We start from the raw sequence: 17,246 nt of genomic DNA on the forward strand, positions 1-17,246 counted from the left end.
GTTTAGAATATGGATGTGAATATATAATTTTGTGTATAAAACTATGAATTTATTATATTAAACTGTGAATGTTTTATCTGAAGTTATAAATATAAGTTTTAAGTTACGATCATATAACTTTTGTGTGTATTAAATTATGAATTTGTTATATTAAGTTATGAATTTTGTGTATTAAATTGTAATTTACTGCATTAAATTGTGAATTAGCTGTGTTAAGTTGTGAATTTTTGATATATTTTGTGTTAAAATATTAATGATTTGTGTATAAATTTTTCTATTAATTTTTTTTGTGAATATATATATTGTTTGTTGTATAAGTATGTAAAAATGTATTAGTTTTTAGATAATTATTATGCATTAAATTCAAATTGAATGAATTAATATGTTTATTAAACCGTGAATAAAGTATTTAAGTTGTAAATGCATGACTTTATATACAGATATGATTTTGAATTAATGGTGACTGCAATGGTGTCATAGATGGTTGATGGCAACATATGGTGGCGGTAATAGAGTTTGGTTTAACTTTTCTGAATACGTGAATTAGTGTAAAATAGATTGTATTAAGTTGTGATTTTTGTATATAAACTATAAATGGACTGTATTATGTTGTATTTTATATAATCTGTGTGTTAAAATAAGAATGAGTGTATAAATGAAAATTTTAGTCTATAAAAATTAAGATTTTGGCATTTTCTTACCAAAAAGAAAAATATCATGATTTTTAACATATTTAATAAGTATTCACAATACATATTTATTCATTAAATATGAGTTCTTTGAGTTTTTAATCTTTTGTGGTTCTCATTTGAACCGTTCCTTTTATATATATATATATATATATATATATATATATATATATATATATATATATATATATATATATATATATATATATATATATATAGGGTGAGGTTCAATAGAGAACCATAATTAACCAAGGAACGAAAGAACCAATCTTTTTTTCAACTTTTAGAACTTATTTTTTATCAAAAAAAAACTAAAAATACAGAAATTCATAACTTTTTATCATTTTTCCAATGATATCAAATTCGTTTTTTTTTACGTCAAATTCATAATGTGAATCCAGATTCACACGGTGAATCCGAAAAATATTTTTCACATTCACAATGTTAATATATGACTTTAGATATTTTTAGATTTTTTTTTCGATAAAAAGTAAGCTATAGAAATTGAAAAAAAGATTTGGTTCCTTGAAGAACCAATAATTATGATTTCTCTATTGAACTTTTCCCCATATATATATATATATATATATATATATATATATATATATATATATATATATATATATATATATATATATATATATATATATATATATATGAAAGAAACACCGTAATTGCTGTTCTTTACTTCTATACCCAAATACTGTATTGTTGGAGAATGCCATTAATATCACTCCATACATTAGTCAAACCAGCTGACTTTTGATATTTATTGATCACACACAGGTTACGTTGGTAAAAGCACAAACCTCTTCTCTATTGTTTTAGTCAACCGAGATCTGTAATGGGTCCCACATTTGACTTTAGCAAAATAAAAGACAAATTGTCCAAATGGTTAACTATAACCTTTAATTTAAGTAATCTTATGGAAAAACTGGTCAAAGATGCGTACGGAAAAGGAAAGAACTTTACTTGATGATGGTTTTCAAATGATTTCTACGGCTTGGTAATGTTTTTCTATTGGGAGGTGATAATTCCAAGGATTGTAATCGATACTTCCACGGATTTTAAAACAAAATGACAATTGTGCCCCTTTGTAATTAATTAATCGTTAAACCTCATTCAGATTCTTTAAACATCCAATTATTCAATTCTTTTGGCCTCCTCCTCATCTTCCATAACCACGCTAACCACCTGCTATATCTTCTTTCTCGATATCTCCACCACCACCACCACCGTCTCTCCTTCTTTCTCCGCCACCAGCAACTTCACTGCCACCCCTATCTCATTGCTTGATACCGTCACATTCATCCTCTGCTTCGTATATAGCGGTCACCCAATCATCGGAACACCGTGTTTAATACTCAGTTCTAAACCTAAAGCCAACTCAGACCTGAATCTTTGGTTCGCATAACTTATTTCGCTTTGGCATACCCATCAGAAGCCGATTTAATCCGTTGGTGAGTGGTGCTATAGGAATTGGGATAAATGTGGGAATGTCGCTGCAGAATTTATTTCCTTCTTCACTTGCAAAATGAATTCCTTCTGGTTAATTATGCAGGGTGGTTTTCCCTTTAAGAGCAGATTAAGGTGAAAGTGATGACGGCGGAGGACGGGATTCTTGTGGAGTGTATTCCTGGAAACCTCGTTTCTCTTTTGGTATAATGGTTTTACTAAATTTACTAAAAATATGTTTGTGAATAATCAATTAAAATTTAAATAGAACCAGGGACATAATTGTCATTTTCTTTGAAAAATCAGTGGATGTATCAATAACATCCGTGGAATTATCAGCTCCCTTTTCTATTATTTTAGGGACAAACACACGGCAGTTTTATTATCTTAAGAATTTTATAAGTATTGTTTTATTGATTAAACTAATAATGCCTGGCTTATTAACAAAAATCGGTTGTTTAGTTTTGCATCCGAGCAAAATACAAAAAGACGTAGTATATTTTTACCATCTTATTCATCTACCTGCTTAGTTATGTTTATAGTGATTGAACTGGTGATGTTTAATTTCTCATTGTATAAGTTTTAAATATTAACAAAATATACAAAAAAATACAAAGCCTATTAATAATAAATCATATCAGATCTTTATAATAACTCCGATAATAAATACAAAATTTTATTGTTGATATTAATATATAACGTTTTCATGTTGTCCAAGCATTGTTTTCTACAAAATGGGTAACCTTGGAAAACATGTTTTTATATATAAATATAAATCAAAAAAATATATAAAGACATAATCATCATAACAAACACTCCTGAGGGGGCTGCGGGATGTTTTGCCATAGTTAAAACCAAAGATGGATTTTTTTAACGAGAAGGGAGTTTTTAGGAATATATTGTATTTGTCGTTAAAAAAAAAAAAAAGGGAGTTTTTAAAATTTGGTATTTAATTTTTTTAACGAGAAGTAACTGTAAGCAATATAAAGACATAATCATCTAACTGAGTTTTTACATATATTTTACTCGGTCATAACCAACACTATACTGCATCCTACTGATGACCAACTTTTATTCGGTCACAACCAACAAATTACTTGCATGCTTTCATTGTCGTGTAAGTACATTAAGAATCGTTCTTTTTTCTTTTGACTTTCTCAAAACTTTGACCATTTCACACTTTGAATTCACACAGCAAAACATTATATATATCTTTCTTTTCTCTCATTCAAACCTTCACAAGACTCCAATTCATCAAGAATATATGCTATGATCATCTCCCGTGGCAAATATTTCAAGAAACTCATCTGTTTGATATGTATATGGACCCTGGCCACCTTCTTATCAGCGAAGGAGTACTTGATACTGGTGGTGGTGCTGCTGCTGACAGATTTCCGCAATGGAGTGTACAAGAAACAAGGGAGTTATTGATGGTTAGGGCAGAACTGGACTCAAAGTTCATGGAGACAAAGCGTAACAAGCTTCTATGGGAAGTTATCTCTACAAAGATGAAGGAGAGGGGTTATAATCGCAGTGGCGAGCAATGTAAAAGCAAGTGGAAGAATCTTGTTACCCGTTACAAGGTTTGTCATAATTATTTCTATCTTTTCTTTTAGAAATATGTTTCATGTTTTCTTGGAATTGAACCAGGGATATGAGACGATGGAACAAGAAGGTACGAGGCAACAGTTCCCATTCTACGATGAGTTACAAACGATCTTCGCAAATCGCATGCAAAGGCTACTCTGGATGGAAGCAGAAGGTGTTGCAAGTGGATCCAGGAAAAGAGAGATGAAGTTTGCTTCGGACAATGATGACAGTGATATGGAGAAGGCAAGTGGAAGTAAGATCACAAAGAAGAAGAAGGGTATAGTGAGTAGTAGCCAATGTAACCCTGAAGATACAAGCTGCAGCAACGTGATTAGTAACTTAAAGGAGATATTCGAAGAGTATATGAAACATGAAATGCAATGGATGGAATGGTATAAGGCAAAAGAAGAAGAGAGGAGGATGAAGGAGCTGGAGTGGAGGCAGACAATGGAAGCATTAGGCAAGGAGAGAACAATGTTGTATGAGAGATGGAGGGAAAGAGAAGAGCAAAGAAGCATGAGAGAGGAAGATAGAGCGCAGAAGCGAGATGCTCTTGTAACTGCACTTTTAAACAAGCTTAGATCTCAAGGCTTATAGATTCAAGATTATCTGATTCTATACTTGTACATTGATAGCCAATCCCAATCTAACGGGTTGACATCCTTAACAAATTAAAGATGCATCTACTTTTTAATACACACAACTCATGCTTTAGTTAAGCATCTGTTTATTTCATACAACATACATTCTTGTTCATATTTTAGAAAGATATACTAAAGCTTGTGTTTATGCATGAACACAAACGGAATATAATAGTCATAATTACAAAGAAGGAATGGTGCATGAAGTGACTTTTCTGATACTCATATAAAGACGAAGATATAATTTTCTTTTGACTTTTCTACTTATTGGATATAGATATATCGGCTTTCATGTTGTTTAGATATATTTTAGACACAAAAATGCAAAAATGTCCTCATATTCATTTTTTCTGGATTTTCGTTCAAATCTGGATTTTTTTTGCTTCATGGTCTTTTAGGTCATGTTTCTATCTGAAAATAGTCTCTCTGAAAATTAAAATGACTGTTATATCCTTTTATTTTTATTTTTTACATTTTTAATATCTATTTTAATATTTTAATAATTAAAACAATAAAAGAGCTCTCTCTCTCTCTCCAAATTCTTGTTGCAAGTTTCCACATCAACCTTCCCCTTGTTGGTCGTCTGCAAAATTGATTTTGAAAAATTAATCTACAAGTCTTTTTGTTGCGACTCGAAGATCATCTTGCTGACGCCCATGTATTTCTGTTAATATTCCTATATTTCATACTTTTTGCATCATCAATTTTTTTCTCCCTCCTTATTCGCCGCATCTCCTTGATTCCATAATAATATGATTATTAAGCTCTTATTTCACTTCATCTTCTTCACCTTCTACTTCGCCATTAAACCTCAATCAATCTAAAAACACTTGATTCTTCGTTTTTGGCAGTGGAATTCGATACCAATTTTGACCAAGTCTTAACGATATTAACGACAATCATGTTAGGGTTGATTTGGATTCCATTGTTTCTGTATCTTTGGTTCATTTAATGAATAACGAGACTAATTTGAAGAGTGGAAACAGATAACATCTTTGATTGAGTACAGAAACCCATAAAAGATCATCCAGATTTGGGTCAGGTACACCCGGACCAAACCGGAAAACTCCATTCTCATGTAGACGATCGCTCTTTCGAAGAGATTTAGTGGTTATATGTATGTGGGTTTCTCTTCTACTAATGGAAGAGGATCTACTACACATTTTGATCGATATTTGGTGTATATGTGTGTGAAGTTGATTATGGAAAACAAACATATGGGTGTGTATTTCAAGAACATGTTTATATAAAGGTGTTCTTGGGTGGATCTGAACTTTCTTTCTTCTCTTTCCTCTCTTCAAGAACAAAATCAAAATTGATATGTGAGTTTGTGAACGAAGGGGTTGCTTTGGGTTCTTATGATCTGGAAGTGTGTGTTCATTAGATCTGGATATGATTTTTGGTGAAAGGGGGAAGAAGACGAAGAACATAAACTAATGATGGTGTTTGGTGGTAGCTTCAATGTTAGGTGTGGCTGAAGAGAGAGAGGTCCTTGTATTATTTTAATTATTAAAATATTAAAATAGATATTAAAAAATATAAAAATAAAAATAAAAAAAGTATAATAGTCATTTTAATTTTCGGATGGACCATTTCCACATAGACACATGACCAAAAGGACCACGAAGTCAAAAAAACAAATCGAGGTTTGGACGAAACCCAAAAAAAATGCATACCATAGGGACAAAGAAAGTTTGAGTAGTGATGACACAAAAAAATAAATTTTCCGAACAAATCTAAAATAGTAGTGGCACCTATATTCTAACACCCCATTTTTACTACTTCCGTAGATTGTAATATTAATCAATTATTATGAAATATGAAGTATAAATATATTACTTTTGAGCCAAAACAAGCATCGTAAATATATAGAAAATATCAATACGATTTTCGTAGGTATATAGAATGCGTAAATTCGACTTCGTATAAAGAAGTTATGCTTCTTCGAAGTTTCACGATTAAACCCATACAACTCAACGTAATTGTAACATCCCAAAATATGGTCCCAAAAATTTCATTTTTAAAATAGATAAAATAGTATTTTCAAATATAATCCATACATCTCAACAAAACCAATGTATTAAATGTCATAAAAATCAGAGTAAAATATTATATGCGAAATCCTAATGGTGTGTGCGATGCAGTCAACCTGAGCTCTTCCCCTTGGAACTGGAAGTACCTGAAACATAAACTGAAAACTGTAAGCACAAAGCTTAGTGAGTTCCCCAAGCTACCCCATACCATACATACTAAATCATACAGTGGGCCCCCGTCCCGGCATCGAGCCAGCTCGGTATACATATATGTTATTCTCAGGCCTCGTCGGTCACTGGGCCTTGCCCGCTATACACATACAATCAATATCACATAATCATGCTAACACACATAATGGTCATAAACACTAGCATATGTTCTGGTCCTCAGGCCTCGTTTGGCATCGAGCCCCGCCCGGTATACATAGCAGCACATAACACATGCAAGGGTCACGCAGACTCCTAGCATCCTAACATAATCAATAAGGGCCGACATTGGTGCCTTAGACCCGCCAAACCTAGAGAGGAAACTCACCTCGAATGCTGAACGATAGCTGAATAGGTCCCGGCTTCGAATATCAGCTCTACTCAACCCCAAAACAGAAAGTCAAAAGTCAAAAGTCAAGGTCAACAGTCTGTGTCTACCCACCACGCCGTGTGGTCCTTCAACACGCCATGTTTCCCCATCCACTACATAGTCGGGAAAAACCAAGCCAACACGTCATGTTCGTTGAAATCCAACAACTTAATACATTAAGTTGCCTTCACCGAATCTAAGAGCTCCAAAGTTCAGATCTCGACCAAAATGATATCTAGAAGGGTAAAGTTTCCAAATTTACCCCTAGGAACCACCAAAATGGGTCCAAAACCCAAACCTCATGCTTATTAGAGTGATGGCTTAATCATTAAGCACTTAATCATCAAAGACATAGGCCCAAAATGTAGATCTGACACCTTAGAGCTGGGAGACCACGTAAAGTTGCCAAGTTTACGTTCATGTATGCCGAAGAGAAGCTCTAAAGCTCAATGAGGGCTTAATAAAGGACTTAGTGAATGTATGAAACCTAGATTCTTATAAAGCTTGCACCTTTAAGCCAAAGGAGGCCACAAAATGCCCAGATCTAACAAGACAACCCATGAAATAACTTAACTCCTTAGACAACCCAATAATAAGCCAAAAATCATAACAAAACCCCATAAGAGAATATCTAATCACCAACAAAGCAAGGTATGAACTTGATACCTCAAGGAGACTGCCACAAGTGGTGAGATTCTGGATCTATCATGACCTTCCTTCCAAGCTAGGCACCTTCAAACTCCAAGGATCCTTCAAACGAGCACAAAAATCCACAAGAATCCACTAAAAACTTCAATAACACCACAAAGAAAGCTCAATACTCGATTTAGGGTTTTAGATAACAAAGGAGGCTGGTAAGGAGGCCGGTCAAGGGGACTTAAGGCCTTTAAATAGGGTGAAACACCCTAAAAATTAGGGTTTCCTTCCCAGCTGCCAACACGCCGTGTTGAGGCACCTCAACACGCCGTGTGGGCTCATTAAACTCCGCGGTCAAATACATCTCGACACGTCGTGTTGAGGCTCCAACCCGCTGTGTCCCAAAGAGAAAACATAAACAACTTGGAATTAAATTCATACCGGAAAATCGAACATTACAGTAATGTAAAAAAGTGAATTTTAGATAGGTTAGTTATTATCCTAAGAAATTTAAACGAAAGTCATAGTAGTCGCAAAACCGAGAGCATACATATAGAGAACGTCTAAATCTGACTTCAATTGAGGAAGTTATTATTTTTAGCAGTTTGAGCGTAACAGTGTGCATCACAGAAACCGGATTTAAGATCGGTTGATTGTTAGGAGAAACAATCTAAACAAGAGTTGAAGATCTCGTTAATAGGACTCCATTGATATAAAGACAGTCGAGAACGGACGTCGGACGAGAGATTATAAAATTTTAACGGACTTAAATAATCTAAGTCTGTTAAAAATATAACTTTAATAAAGTCAGAATTATTTGACGGAGTCTAAAAGAAAGTTGTAGATGCCGTCGATACCAACGCATGAATATAAAACTTGTCGAAAACGGAGCTCATATGAAGAAGTTATGAAATTTTTAAGAAATCAGAAATCCTAGCGCGCAGCCGCGCGCACAGACTAGATGTGCGGCGCGCCTGACACTCCCATCCGAATCGCGACATGTGTTACCACTAGAAAACAGTCACGTCACCCTTTCCTACCAAGGGTGCCCCCTTCCTTCCAGACCTATAAATTGCTGCGAATTCCTTCATTTCCCTCACCACTTTTCAATCTTTCTCTCTCAAACGTTTTCCCTTCTTAAGATCCGAATTTTCCGGGTTCCTGAGTATTTTTAGTAGGACTCTATCGTATCTAGGATTCCGACAAGAAGGAGTATTTGGGTCGGAGTTCTGTCCGCGTACTTACCCGATTTTTTCTAGATTCTCTGTAACTTAAGCTACATTTATTTTATTTAAGTGTAACTTTTAATTATAGTCATAGTCGTTATTATGAACCTACAATTAAGATTTATCAGTGATTCCAAGTTAGTATACTGATTGATCTACTTACGGGAGTGATGTCTAGGCTGGATTTAGTGAGGTGTTTAAAGTGGAATTTCCAAACAGTATACTTTGCATACCAAACGTACCCTACCTTCGATATGATCCTACCTGGTTATTCCTTACTCGATAAATCTGAATGTAGATATCGAGATTATTGAGGAATCTAGACTATAATTATAGTCACCAAGATTATGAATCTAGGCTAAGACTTAGTGTTATGCATTTAGGTCTTTGTAAAGTGTGAAGGCATAGTGTTTCCCTAACTTCGAGTCACATACTCAACCCAGATGAGTTCTTCTCACTATATTGTATACTCTAGTATGTATCCTATGTATGTTAGGCTATAATTACCCTGTAATATACACTTAGGAAATTAGACTAGGATAGTTAGTTGTCTATTATGTGGACTGTTGTTATATGTATGTTGATATATATGGAGTTGAGGGTGGACCAGCCTTGTGTTGAAGGCCAAGAGACTCGGGCGGACTAGCTTTATATTAAAGGCTAAGGAAAAGCGGACCAGCCACGTGCTAAGGCAATGTAGGGTGGAAAAACTATATGTTGAAGGACAAGGTGCGGGCCAGCTATAAGTTGAAGGCCAATACATGTATGTGTTTTATATATGTTATGGTATGTGGTATTTTAAGGGAATTTACTAAGCCACGACCTACAGTTGTTGAATAACTGCTTTCAGGTTGTTATTCGGATCGAGGAAAGGCTCCCACATGACTGTACTTGCATCGAAGGCAATAAATAATATTTTAAGACTTCCGTTAAGACTCTCCTTTATAATTAAATATGTAATATAACGTGTGTAAGACTTATATTTTGAATAAATAAAAAGGAAAAAAAATGCCCTAAAAATCGGGATGTAACACATATGTCAACACCTTGTACCTAATAGAAAAACAATTTTTTTTACACTAACAGCTCGGATCGGAGCTGTGGCTCGGGACCCCCGGGTACCACATAAGTCCGCCACTGAGTTCTATGCATTTCCATAGAATTCCTAGCAAAGTTGAAAAACGCGTTTAAATGATAGTCAAGGCCGATTCAAGGCGATTTGAGGCCGAGCAAAAAAAATTATGAGGCCTTTAATATTAATTTTTTAAGTAAAAAATGATTAATTGCTTAGATTCTTGTAGAATCAATTGGAATTTCTTCGTCTTCTACACCAATTTTGTCTTTAATTTGTTTTTTCCTTTTTTTGCCGCTTTCTGCGACGACTTAGTACCAAATTCTTTTTTTATTATAATAATATAAGTAGATACATAAAAAAAGTCGTTGAGATATGTCTTGTGCTCTAACAACTCATTAGATGGCTTATATGTCCCATATTATAACGATAATAATAATTTACGATAACATTGTGGGTTTCTTTGAATGGGTAATCTTTATTTATGTTAATTTTGTTGGTTGAATTTTTTTGTACTTTGTTTTAGGATTAGAAACATAGAGATATCGGTGTCACCTATTTTAATTTTCTTGGTTAAATTTTTGTCTGATTTCACATTTCTTTGCTGTGTCTCTGGAGTATTATCTGACCATGTACTGTTGTTGACCATAATGAACTTTTTCCTATATTAACATTCTTGTTATGAATCTTAATATCATCTCACCTTTTATACAGTTGCTGTAGTTGGGGAAAAGACACACACATACACATATGTTTACTGAAATTCAGTTGTTGTCAACTGACAGCTTACAGCTTACCTGGTTTGTCCATTCTTCTTCACCCACTTAATTTATATTCTATTTTATGGCTTTTACATTTATACGTAAAAATATGGGTTCGTTTACAATTATACCATGGATTTTATTTTTTTTAACGAAAAAGTGGCAAAATGCTTCCACAATTGGGATTCTAGTTGTAAAACCGGTAAAAGCAAAATAACATGGCTTTCAAAATTTTCAAAGAAGTTTTTTTTTTTTTTTTTTAAAAAGGCTTTTTTTTTTATGTTTTATTTTAATCTTGTTTTGTTATCTTACTGTATTCTCTCTGAAAAAGGGTATTATCGATCTTACTGTAATCTGTATGTGACATGGTATTATCTTAACGAGTCATTGTAGTCTTTTTGTATATTTTGTGTCTGACATGGGGTATATTCTTTCACTCTAATTTTACTGTCTCTATTTGAAAGAGGGTATTATTATCTTCCTGTAGGATTTAAGTAAAACATAATAAAAATAATAATAATACCATCTGTTAGATAGAGAATATAGTAATATTACATAAAAATATAGTAAAGATTATAGAAATATTACTCTCTTTTAGGGTCTAATAACATTACCGATCATCTGTAGATAAATGTTAACCCAGTTTCTGACTCAACTTTGTGTTGCTGGCATTCAACAACAGCAACGTCTGTGATCTTGAAAACTTAATTCTTTTAGGGTTTAGTTATTTTCTTTAATTTTGTATAATTATTTTGAAGATGAAATTGAAGGCATTTGGCACTTAAGTTGGAGACGTGAGCATTCTTTCTGAAGTGCACTGAGAAATTGCTAATGGATTGTAAAATATTCAACGTGTCTCGCTCTTTCTCATTGACTAGAATATATATATATATACTTACAAATGTTACAGTTTAGTACCATGAGAATTACAAAATATATAATATACATCATAAAGTTTCCTAGTCTAATATACCCCCTCAGTCTAAGGGGGAGGATTGCGGACACTTAGACTGGATCGAAAATCTTGAAAAAGTACTCGTGGTAAACCTTTGGTGAATATATCGGCAAGCTGGTATCGAGACGGCACATGTAAAACCCTGATTTGGCCGCGTTGTACCTTTTCTCTAACGAAGTGAATATCAATCTCAATGTGTTTAGTGCGTTGATGTTGTATGGGGTTGCCCGACATGTAAATCGCACTAACATTATCACAGTAAACTAAAGAAGTACGCATTGGAGAATGACCCAATTCGAGTAATAAATTACGTAACCAACATATTTCAGCAACTGCATTTGCAACACCTCTATATTCCGCCTCTGCACTCGATCGTGAGACTGTGGTTTGCCGTTTAGAAGACCATGATAGAAGGTTATCACCAAGAAAAACGCAATATCCAGAAGTAGAGCGACGAGTGTCTGGACAACCAGCCCAATCAGCATCCGTGTATGCTGTAAGAATGGATGGGTTGTTGCGATGCATGTGAAGACCCATAGATAGAGTCCCCTTAATATACCTGAGAATGCGTTTAAGAGCATTCATGTGTGCTAGACGAGGAGCATGCATATGCATGCACACCTGTTGTACTGCGTATGAGATATCGGGTCGAGTGAAAGTGAGGTATTGTAGGGCACTAGCCAAGCTCCGGTAAGTGGTTGGGTCATCTATCAAGTCTCCTGTAGAATGACTTTGTTTTCCTGCAGAGTCAACAGGTGTAGTAACCGAATTACAATCTGTCATATTAGCACGACGGAGGATGTCGGTGGCATATGTCTGTTGAGATAGGAATAGGCCTCCTGGATTTCTAGTGACAACAATACCAAGAAAATAATGCAAAGGCCCTAAATCCTTCATGGCAAACTCGTGTGACAGGCAAGACATGAGATGTTGCTTTAATACCGATGATGACGTGGTAAGAATGATATCATCCACATAGAGTAAAAGGTAAGCGATGTCGTGACCATTTCTATAAACAAACAATGAATGGTCGCATGAACTATGGTGAAATCCCAAAATGGTGACATAATCTGTGAACCTTTGGTACCATGCCCGTGGTGCCTGTTTTAGACCGTACAATGATTTCCTCAGTCTACAAACATGATGAGGATAAGATGGATGACGGAAACCGGCAGGCTGATGCATATAAACCGTCTCTGCCAGATGTCCATGTAAAAAAGCATTCTTGACATCTAATTGATTAATCTCCCATCCGTGAAATAATGCAATACTAAGAACTGAGCGTATAGTTGTCGGTTTAACAACCGGGCTGAATGTCTCATCGCAATCGACCCCGACCTGTTGTGTTCTCCCGTCACAGACCAGTCGCGCTTTGTAGCGCTCAAGTGAACCATCTGACTTGGTCTTGTGTTTGTAAATCCACATGCAACGTATAACATTCATATGCGGCTCACGAGGTACTAATTCCCAAGTGTTATTGTCAATAAGAGCATTAAACTCATCAGTCATGGCACGGTTCCAAACGGGTTTGTTAAGGGCCTCGGTTGGGTTACGGGGTAATGGTTCGAAGGTAGTAGAAGTGTGTAGGTTGAGGGGTTGTTTTGGTTTTGTGTTCCCAGTCATGCTACGGGTTGTCATAGTGCGAGTTGGTTGAGTAGGGGGTACCGGTGTGGGGTTCGGTGTGGGAGAGGTAGTGACAGATGTCGAAGTGTGAGTGATGGGTGAAGGTTGTTGAGTTTCGGTGGGTTTTGGACGCCGACTATAAACGTAGCGGGGAGGGGCGTCAGAGCGAGGAGGAGGAGGAGGGGAGGAAGGTGATGGGGGTGGGGGTGGGGTAGAAGATGAAGGATGTGTAGTAGTGTGTTGGTTTGGAGGTAGAGGTGGTGGGGTAGTATTTTGATTCATAGAAACTGATTTCCATATGGAGGGATGTAGGTCATCGGAAGACGAGTGGAGGAATTCATAAGATGGAGGGATGGAGTGGCGAGTAGCAAAGGGAAAAACATGTTCATCAAAGACAACATGTCTTGAGATAATGATTTTGCGTGTTGACAGTTCGTAGCATTTGTATCCCCTATGATCAGAGGGGTAACCAAGGAAAACACACGGAGTGGATCGATTTTGAAGTTTGTGAATGGAAGTGGAAGGTAATAGGGGATAGCAGAGGCATCTAAAGGTTCTTAAGTGATGGTATGTTGGATGTTTGCGGTATAGCAAGTATGTAGGAGTGGAATGGTTTTTGGTTTTAGTAGGTAGAATATTTAGAAGATATGTGGCCATCTGGAGTGCATGATGCCAAAAGGTGGGGGGAAGAGAGGCATATGTAAGTAAAGTCCGAATTATATTATTAATTGATCGAATTTTACGTTCGGCTTTACCATTTTGTGGTGAAGTGTGGGGGCATGAAAAACGGAAAACCATTCCGTTTTTAGTACAAAAATCATGAAAGGATTTATTATTGTACTTGGTTCCGTTATCACATTGAAACGATTTAATATCACGCTCAAATTGAGTCTTGATAAATTTGGAGAAATTTAGAAAAGTGGAATAGACATGTGATTTATTACTTAATGGGAATGTCGAAAGATAGTTGGTATAATCATCAAGGAAAAAGAGGTAATATCGATGACCTCCGGTGCTTGCAACCAGGGAGGTCCATAAATCACTATGGAGTATGTCAAATGGCATTGAGGTGTAAGTCAAAGAACTATAGAAAGGCAATTTAATATGTTTACCAAACACACAAGATTGACATAAATGTTTATCAGAAAATTTGCCAACAGAAATAAAGTTGTTCTTATTCAAAACACGCAATAATGATGAACTAGGATGCCCCAAGCGGCAATGCCATAAGTCTTGAGATAGGGCAGCAAAAGTGGAAGGAGGAGTGACTTGAGTAGATGGCGGTGATGGAGGATAGAGATCTCCAGTGCTGTTACATCGGAGGATAGGAATCCGCGTCTGAAAGTCCTTCACAAGAAAGCCAAAAGGGTCAAATTCAATGGATATATTGTTATCAGTGGTTAAACGACGAACAGACAAAAGGTTTTTGATTAGCTTAGGTGCGTGAAGAATATTTTTGAGTTGTAAAGGTGGAAAGGGTGGTGGTAAGGTTGTGTGACCGGTGCCATGAATTGGGATTTGAAAACCGTTGCCAACAACTATGTTGTTTTGTATACCATTATTGAAATAACGGGAAATGTTACCTGTATTGTTTGACATGTGATTTGTAGCCCCGGAGTCCAAATACCAATTCTGATCAGGATTGAGAGTCATGGTGTACATAGCCTGCTCGATGTTTGTTGGTGTATATGAGTCTGCATAACCAAAAGGTGGGCTGCCAAGAACACCTGCAAATGTGTTTCGGTTAGGGTGCATGTTACCTAGTGTGGTAGGATATGGTGCAGGAGGGGCTTTCCACTGTTGTTGTTGTTGCCAAGTAGGATTCCAACCATTAGAGTTCCAACCATTCCAAGGAGTTTGTGGATAAAAGTAGTTACCCTGACCTAAATTGTTCCCACGTCCGCGACCACGTCCCCGGCCACGTCCACGCCCACCTCTGCCTGAGTGACCTCCACCGCGACCCTGCTGTCCACGGACTCCTGTGTGGTGTTGTTGCTTATCATAACCAGACCTATCACGACTACCTGTGTTGTGTGAGATGGATTGTTGGGCTGCTGCATGAGCTTTTTCTGAGGCAGCAAGCAGCGCAGTAGAATATGTGGCTGCAATGTGAGCTTTTCGGGTTTCTTCCAAAATAAGTTTGGACCTTGCTGTATAAAAATCAGGCAGGGGAGAGGTTTGTTGCAAGTGTGTTGCTATGTTTTCATATTTTTCACCAAGACCGGCAATCAATTGTAGCACCAACCGATCCTTAGAAACCGGTGCATCAACATTTGAGAGTTGATCAGATAGAGTTTTTAACTCTTGACAGTAGGCAGAAACATTGGGAAAAGATTCTAACCGGACATTAGAGAACCGGTTTTCCAAGTATAAGGCTCTTGAAGGCTTGCTATCAATGAATATATTCTCCAAGGCTTTCCATGCCTGTTCAGCAATAGAATCTGGCTTGAGAATGGTGATTAGTAAATCCTTAGAGATTGTATTGTGAATCCATTGTAGAACTAAAGAATCTAATCGTTTCCATGGAACTTTGTCATCCATCTTTTCTTTATCTTTATCACTGGGTGATTTAGATGAAGATCCTTCAGCGGGAATAATGTGATTAATTACATCATGGGCGCGACAATGGATCTTGAAGAGTTCCACCCATGTCGTGTATTGTCCATCATCCTGGTCCAACAGAATGGGAATGAAATTCCTGATGTTGGTAACTGTAAGAGCAGGATGTAGATTAGCCATTCGAGAGTTAGAGAAGAAGATGAATGAGGAGATAATGAAGATAAATCAGATGCAAAGAAAGCAAAATCAGGTTCTGGTTGGAAGATGGAATGCTACTAATGAAGATAGAATTACAAGTGCTGAGAACGAAAAGAAGATGAGAAGGGAATCGATGCTGTAACCGGAGCCGTGACTTGAGTTTTCGGCTGCTAGGGTTGTTGGGGAGATCAGAGGTATAGCTCTGATACCATAATGGATTGTAAAATATTCAACGTGTCTCGCTCTTTCTCATTGACTAGAATATATATATATATATATATATATATATATATATATATATATATATATATATATATATATATATATATATATATATATATATATACTTACAAATGTTACAGTTTAGTACCATGAGAATTACAAAATATATAATATACATCATAAAGTTTCCTAGTCTAATAATAGCAAACTGCTTTCAGAACTTAATCCAGGTATGTTCTACTAAACACCTATATATTTTGTTTACACTGATTACCATTTTTAACCAAAACAACATCAATAAGAAAATGGCCCAAATGCAATAAATACCAAAATACTTTCGTTTTTTTTCTATTATTGCATTGTAACTTTCATATTTTTTATTATTAAGGCATTTCGCTTTTGAAAAATCAATCCAATTAAACATTGCACTTTTCAGTTTTTTTTTTTCAAGTTTTTTCTTATCAATGCATTTTACTATGAAAAATCTATCAAATATTTTTCTATCAAGGCATTTTAAATAGAAAAATCTACCAATTATAGCATTGTACTTTCACTTTTCTTATTATAAACACATTTTCCTTTAAAAAATCAATCCAATTATAGCATTGCAGTTTCTAATTTTTTTTTTTTTGTTAAAACATTGTAACTTTCAAAGTTTTTCTCATCAAGGCATTTTTGTTAAAATATTCACCAATTTTAGCATTGTACTTTCAGTGTTTTTTTTTATTATAACTTTCAAAATTTATCTTATCAAGGCATTTTACTTTTAAAAGTCTATCACAACTTTTATTATCAAAACATTTTATTTTGAAAAATCTACCGGTTATAGCATTGTACTTCCGTAGTTATTATTATAAGCTCAATTCTCCTTTAAAATCAATCCACTTATAACATTTTTGGGAAGAAGTTGGTGAATTATGATGTGAAAGTTGAGTATGAGATGTGAATGGATTTGTGTGTGTTTACATGTTTCTATTTTTGTTTCAAGATTCCTCATAGAAAATGGGAA

At 35.5% G+C, this 17,246-nt stretch overlaps 1 protein-coding gene across 1 annotated transcript; it reads left to right on the forward strand.

The window, feature by feature from the left end:
• The first annotated feature begins 3,394 nt into the window (after nucleotides 1-3,394).
• Nucleotides 3,395-4,466, forward strand: LOC145116723 (trihelix transcription factor GT-3b-like). Its single transcript, XM_079053051.1, has 2 exons — nucleotides 3,395-3,727; nucleotides 3,795-4,466. Exons 1-2 carry the CDS (start codon nucleotides 3,461-3,463, stop codon nucleotides 4,329-4,331), a joined length of 804 nt encoding a protein of 267 aa, XP_078909177.1. The 5' UTR covers nucleotides 3,395-3,460; the 3' UTR covers nucleotides 4,332-4,466.
• The last annotated feature ends 12,780 nt before the right edge of the window (nucleotides 4,467-17,246 follow it).

The sequence above is a fragment of the Lactuca virosa genome, chromosome 5 (genome assembly GCF_052849685.1).
Source record: "Lactuca virosa cultivar CGN04683 chromosome 5, Lactuca_virosa_CGN04683_v6, whole genome shotgun sequence".
Taxonomy (NCBI): Eukaryota; Viridiplantae; Streptophyta; class Magnoliopsida; order Asterales; family Asteraceae; genus Lactuca; species Lactuca virosa.